This window comes from Lytechinus variegatus, chromosome 16, assembly GCF_018143015.1.
Source record: "Lytechinus variegatus isolate NC3 chromosome 16, Lvar_3.0, whole genome shotgun sequence".
In the NCBI taxonomy this organism is placed as follows: domain Eukaryota; kingdom Metazoa; phylum Echinodermata; class Echinoidea; order Temnopleuroida; family Toxopneustidae; genus Lytechinus; species Lytechinus variegatus.
Genome location: NC_054755.1, coordinates 3,479,694 through 3,486,811, shown reverse-complemented (window position 1 = coordinate 3,486,811; position 7,118 = coordinate 3,479,694). Strand labels below are relative to the sequence as shown.

Sequence of the window (7,118 nt, the reverse complement as noted above, 5' to 3'; positions counted from 1 at the left end):
CGTCTATACGTATTGTCGAGCACTCTTCTTATGCACTATTCATAAGTGGACTATTGTGGATGTTCTGTGCGGGGTGTGTGTGTTGACTTTCTGATATTGTATATTGTGTATATTATACGTGTGTATATTGTATCAGATTTGTTATATGCTTTCGGTCATATATGGGCCTTCTACAGGTATCTGAAGATATATATGAGAGAGAAAAAAATTAAATGGCTCTAGCCCAGTTCCCCGTCACATCCCCATAGAATTGAATTCAAATTTGATTTATAAGTTTTATTAGTTTAATTCTAGTGGAGCCTTGTGGCCCAGTGGACTAGTCTTCTGACTTTGAAACAGAGGGTCGTGAGTTCGAATCCTATATAGCCATGGCGTAATTTCCTTCAGAAAGAAATTCATCCACATTGTGCTGCACTCGACCCAGGTGAGGTTAATGGGTACCCGGCAGGATTATTTCCTTGAAATGCATGAGCGCTGAAAGGCAGCTCGAGCTAAAGCCGGAGTAATAACGCGCCTCGGAATAGAATATTAATAGATGGCGTTATATAAATGCCTATTATTATCATTATTACAAAGTATTTTTTTGGTCAATTGATATGGGTTTTCCCCTCTGCTTTCACATTGTTTTAGAAGATAAATTTGGCAGTTTAAATTTTATTTTTAATCATTTAATTTGTAATCTCATTATTATTGATATATTAATTTGTTTGTTTATTTATTGTATAAATGCAAAGAATCTTTATTTATATGAATTGTGATCGTAAACTTATTGATTTGAGAGAGGAAGAAAATAAAATATTAAAAAAATATATATTATTAGGGATACAATCATGACACCCATATAAGTAGAAATGAGCAGTACGTTGATATAATCATACAAAATCAGAAGAGAAACACCCACCCCACACACAAATACCTAAAAAAATCGAGAGCACTTATAGTTACAATGAATGTATATTTGGATGAATAAAAGAAGGACGCACACATGCGCACCCCTCCCCCATACACTCTCCTTCTCTCTCCCTCTCTCTCTCTCGCTCTGTCTTTATACAATTTCCCCTTGACTTGGAATAATTGTGTTTGATAGGTTAAAAATATGAATAAAAACCTTATACATCACTGCAACTTATTATTTTTATGACTCCATGCCAATCCTATTGATGGAACTTTCAATAGACCAATCCCCGAAGAATGGTGCGTTTTGAATTCGATTAGATTTTCCGCGTACCAGTGATTAATATGAATGGACATGCTATGGGCCAGGGTTTTAACACAGATTTTCTGAACTGGTATCATTTCACCCGCGACTGTGATGCTGGAAAAAAGTAAAATGACATGTTTGACCATACGAAATCCAGGTGCCGTGAAATCGACCCTGGCCATGTTTCTGCAGACTTGTTACGTCTTAGGAGTGGTCAAGTCTATTGGTGTTTATTTACCGGCCCTAGAACGGGATTTAGGTCTTACCTCAACAGCGATTGGCGTCTCTCTTGGGTTCTTTTACGCGTTTGCATTTGGTCCGGGTGAGTATAATACCGCATAGGCCTACAGTTTGGTAACTCTGTGTACGTGATTTTTTCCATTTTTCACGTTCCCATAATTAAATCTGACAATGATGTAATGATTAATTTTCTCCGCCGATTCTCTGTACAACTGGACTTTACTAATTGGACTGATTATGAGAGGCACATGGTTAATTGTTTCTAGAGGCTCAAGGGTCTGGCCCGTACGGTACCCGCGAGCCGAAAAAAAACCATACATCGTTTTACAACTGCTCCCTCTTATGCTATCCCCCCCCAAAAAAAAAACAGGCTGGTGTCAATTCTCATTCGTCACATCTGTTAACAAACTCCAACTTAGCGAAGCATTACGTCCCGTCGCCTATTCAAAGAGCACCAGGAAATGCATCTAAATATTTCTAAATCTTTACTTGCTTTATGCATCAAACAAGACTTTGTATCTTCCGGAAAAGACGCTACATAAACCATAAAGAAATGGAAAATGAAAAGAGAGAAACAGAAAATACAATAGAAGAATATCTAAAGGGGTGCAAAACGTCAAATTTCTGCTCTTGGTTGAAAAGAATGAAATAAATGCAGTCCTACATATAGTCATGTATATAAAAAGACATTTCTGAAGAGTTCAAAGTTTCATGCTTATGTCATATCTATACAGGCGGGATACAAAAGCCATGTTTGTACCCCATTCATTTTATAAATATTAGCGTGACCAAGAGTCCCTCAGCCAAATATATTACAACACTAATGCCGTAAAAATACTACTATGCTACTACTATATGCCCAGGTGGGTGTTTCATAAAGCTGTTCGTAAGTTAAGAGCGACTTTAAGAACGACTGGTGAACCTTTCTTACGCGGGTAACCATCGCCAATGAATATACCATTTACCACAAGAAAGGATCACCAGTCGTTCTTAAAGTCGCTCTTATCTTACGAACAGCTTTATGAAACACCCACCCGGCCTACTAGTGCTACTACAACTATTACTGTTGTTGTTCTATAAGGCCTTTTTACGCTACTTCCACAGCTATCACTTCTGCTTCAATACTTAATTCACAGGGCCATTGGTGGCGTACCTTTACCAAAGACTCCGTGGTGGTTATCGAAGGTGTCTTGTGATGACTGGGGCGGTGTTAGCAACATCGGGAATCATACTGACATCCTTAGTCATCAATGGTGTTCAACTAGCCATTTGCCTTTCTCTGGCCGGTACGGACATTGTTATTGTAGCATTGAAGTTTTAATGTAAAGAATCGATGATAATGGTTGAAGTGGTGTTGACGATGATAATGATAATAACAATAATAATAACAATAATAGTGATGGTGATAATAATAATGGCGATGATAATGATAATAATAATAATGATAATTAAAATAACAATTACATGCTACAATTTCTACCCAAAACTCCACATAATGGTCAATTTGAGAAATAGTGACCTTTCAAGTATGATAAACTAGATTATGCTGGTACCAACAAACACTCAACATTCACTTCGCTCTTACCCTTCACAGAATAGATGTGAACAACTAGACAATAGATACGATGAGGGTACGGTAGATCCCGAATTAGAGAAAGCACTCATCTTATTTTATCTGAAATTTATCTGACTAAAGTTAAATTATTCTGGTTTAACTTTTAGTCAAAATTCCACGGAATATTTGAATTCGAAGACTAAACGGTAATAGGTCCCCGGAATAGAAGAGTGGGGTGCCTCAAGGAAGTATCCCTGGACCGCTGATGTTTATCATTACTTTGAATGATTTGCACACATCAACAAGGAAGTGTATCGATGACATTTATATGTATCGTGGCGTTAGCCTCAAGGACGCATTAGAGAAAGTAATAAATGCTGATTTAGAATCAGCACCGAATAACGAATTGTTGCTGAAGGTTGACGTTATTCGGTTTGAAGTTCGAATCGGGTCGCAATAACTACAGCAACAAAAATTCATAGTGTTTTAGAACAAAAATGTCTTGGGATTATTGCAAGACAGCAATTACTAATGGAAATTCACAGGTAACCTCTAAAAACAACTTTTCTTTGAAAAGAATAAGGCAACTCATCAGTCCAGTCCCACTTCACTTAACGCAGTAAAATATGGAAGAACGGTCGTACGACTTATTAAAAAAAAAACATACACTGCAAAATAGGTGTAAATAACAAATTCAAGAATGAAATCTCTCCCATTTTATACCAACCCCTTTGTATAGATGAAGTGATGCGAAGAGTGCTTCAAACAAGGTCAGTTTTCAATACATTTAATTTATTGCAAGTCTTGGTACTGTTTTATCTTCGTTTAGTCAATCGCCGCTTAGTAGCCACGTTACACGCTTCGTCACTTTATTTTTGAAATAGCCCTTACAAGAACCCACCATTTTTTTTTCAAAACAGTCTAATCTATCGGGGCATCTGAATTTTTTCGAATCCTTACTCGACAACATTAGAGTGTATAATGACACTAGGTGTTTGCGATCAATTGCAAATATTCTGTTGCAATTTTACAACTGATAGATCAACGTTAGCTGTAGCAAATTAGATTAAACTTCTTGTTTCAAGGAGCAAATTTGCAATCAATCACTAATTTGCATTTCACTGAAAGACATATGATTGATTTAGGGACCAAAAATAGACTTGCATTTGATCGCAAGTTTCTTGCAATACTCCATTAATCTTTTAGCACTCAATCCAGCAAAAGTGAAATTATCACTTCTCTCATCAACTTCTTTCTTCCTCTTGTTATTGAAAAAACATTGTTGCTTTGCATTTTCTTTTTATGTTACTATGATTTGTTTTTATTTTCTTTGCTGTTTCTTATTTTTTCTTTAATTGAAGTAAATAATTTTACAATCACTTAAGTTGTGGTGTTGATATTGTATTTGTTCAAATTTGTTTAATTTGAATGTTTCACCTTTTATAACTTTCTGTGTACTTGCATTTTTTTTAATCAGGGCCTTGCTGAAAAACAGCTTTATGCAGATTGCGGGCATTACTATAGTACATTGCATCCTTTTAACCGTGAATACAATAAAGTATAAAAAAAAATAAAATAATGATGAAGATGAAAATAATATCATGATGTTGATAAAACGGTATTGGTGATAATGATGATATTGATAATAAAGATATGAATATAATGCCTATACAAGTAAAGTATTAAATCATATAATCATAAAATATTGACAACAACAAACATGAATAACATCATGATATCATTGATAATGATAATCCTGATGGCTATTATAAAAATGAATATATGATTATACTGACAATAAAAATGAAGCTCTGTTTTAATTGTCAGAGATACAAATTCACAATGTCTGTATCCTGTGCTGCAGCCTATACTTAATCAGTTCCTTTTTATATACCAAACTACTTATTTCATAGAAAAGATTAAACCTAATTATATCCCTTTTTTATCTGTTAAGGCAATATTGCTTCATACATCACATACATTACCTTGAACACCACCAGATCTCATTTCATGTTCTTGGTCAGGTAAAAAAATCTAGATTGGTTGTATATCTTTGACTTCTCATGCAGGGCTCGGTTCCAGCACTATGTCAATTTCGCTTGTAATCACCCTGAGTAACCAGTCCGGAGATGCCTTTGGAATCTTCTACGGCATTGGCAAATCAGGATATGCCTTCGGAATGGCCCTTGTGCCACTACTTGCTGAATACCTGATGGGAATCTACGGCTGGAGAGGGTCCTTATTGATCATCGGAGGCATCATGGCACACCTGATACCTTTGGTATTGATGGTGGGTTTCGACGTAGAGGGCGTCTCAAGGATTGACCATGACAATTCACAACAAAATGAACGAACGACTGGCGATCCCATAGATACGAAGACCGAAGTAACAAGTCCTAGCACATCAGGAATGCAGACAGCGCCACTTCATCATTTGGATAAAGCACAAGCGGAAACAATTAACACCGACGTTGACAACATCACCTCGCTGGAGGAATCCACTGCAGAGACAAGCGAAGATACATCTTTACTAGTAAAGGGGTCATCCACTGGTAAACGGGATAAGGACGTAATTTGTAATAAGTACAATTTGCATAATGGGAAAGGACGTAACATGATAAGTCAAACTATCATTTGTTGTGATCTTTACGCCTCTGGTTGCCGAATCGTCAAGGACTCCATCTACAATCAAGACCGTTTGATGATCCTTCTTATGTTCCTCGCTCTGGTGTACGCCATTCTAAATGGTGGTTGGTACTCCTTCCTCATCCCACGCGCCGTGGCACTGATTGGTAAACCTATATCCAGGGCCTTAAATATTGTTTACTCAGCGGCTGTTGCAACCTTCATTGGCCGCTGCTCCAGCGGAATACTCGTGGGGTCCAAACTATTCGACGGGAAATACCTGTTTCTTTCACTAAATTTACTCAACATTACGTCAGTTCTTGTAGATATCTTTGTTCCGAAATTTCCAGTAATGATTGTAACGTCATTCATTACGTCACTGACGATTGCTGAAAGAAACGTTCTTGTATTGGTGATTTGTAAGGACAGAGCTCACCATTCCCACTTTCCAGTCATACTGGCCTCTTATGAAATTGTGTCTGGAATCGGAACTTTCCTCGGATCTTCATTTGCTGGTAAGAACCCACTCATCCATATTGGGCTTTTCGATTTGCACATCCACTTGTAGACGTGACATAAGTCCGTATTATAACCCTGCCTTGTGTTAACGAATGCAGAGTTTGGTGGAGTAAAGCTCCCAGATAAACAGCGCAAGCGCAATCATAAAAGCACACCCTGATTGTCCGAAAAACGTGTTTAGGAATCCTACCTACTTGTCACAAACAGTTGATATGTTAGGCAAAACTTAGGCATGTTGCAGTGCTTTGCTCTCAATGGTGTCTGTATACCTCGAACACAAAGTAGATTCTTTTCATGTACTTACGCCCTCTCGTACAATTACACTGAAAACTTTCGACTATGTTTGTAGCAGAAGGAATAACATTAATGATATTTATATTATTAGTAATGGTATGCATAACGAAAATGCTGACGAAAATTATTTTAATAATATGATAACAAAAAGTTAACAATGATCTTTAATAACACCAACAATAATGATATTAATTATAAAAATTGTAATAAAAATATCGATAATTATAAAATAATGATGATATTGATGATGATGAATGTATGACTAAATATTTCATGAACTGATTTTAGTGTTTGTTGTGTATATAAATACGCAGTTTATGATTTGTTCACGCAGGTTATGTGGCAGATGTGACAGGAACATTCAACGCCTCCTTTGTGCTCATCGCAGCACTTGATGTCCTTGTGTTCTGCCTGATGCTTACTACAATAATCATAGACAAGTGGCAGGACCATAACTTTGATTGATTTCAACTGAGTGGAGCTCATCCAGTGGATAATCTAGTCCAGATTGGACGTTGACAACTAATCTGTCAGTGGAGTTGGCAGATGAAAGCTACCTCTATTAAATTTTACTGGATCCAAGATGCTTTGGAGTGTGATGAGAGGATTAGCACTCACATTTTTAAATAATAATAATAATGATAATAAGCATTTATATAGCGTCATCTATCTAGAAATAATCTA

General features: G+C 36.7%; 1 protein-coding gene across 1 annotated transcript; it reads left to right on the top strand.

Moving 5' to 3' along the window:
- The first annotated feature begins 1,283 nt into the window (after positions 1–1,283).
- Positions 1,284–7,118, top strand: LOC121430018. The gene is made up of 4 exons (XM_041627290.1): positions 1,284–1,523; positions 2,578–2,727; positions 5,066–6,136; positions 6,769–7,118. The coding sequence occupies exons 1-4, from the start codon at positions 1,313–1,315 to the stop codon at positions 6,897–6,899; spliced, it is 1,563 nt and encodes a 520-aa protein (XP_041483224.1). The 5' UTR covers positions 1,284–1,312; the 3' UTR covers positions 6,900–7,118.

What these genes read in the sequence shown, in the direction of transcription:
- LOC121430018 (XM_041627290.1), top strand. Translation starts at nt 1,313, where the DNA reads ATGCTGGAAAAAAGTAAAATGACATGTTTGACCATACGAAATCCAGGT. An exon ending in CGCGTTTGCATTTGGTCCGG is followed by an intron (nt 1,524 to 2,577) that starts GTGAGTATAATA and finishes CTTAATTCACAG; the next exon opens with GGCCATTGGTGGCGTACCTT. An exon ending in CCTCGGATCTTCATTTGCTG is followed by an intron (nt 6,137 to 6,768) that starts GTAAGAACCCAC and finishes TTGTTCACGCAG; the next exon opens with GTTATGTGGCAGATGTGACA.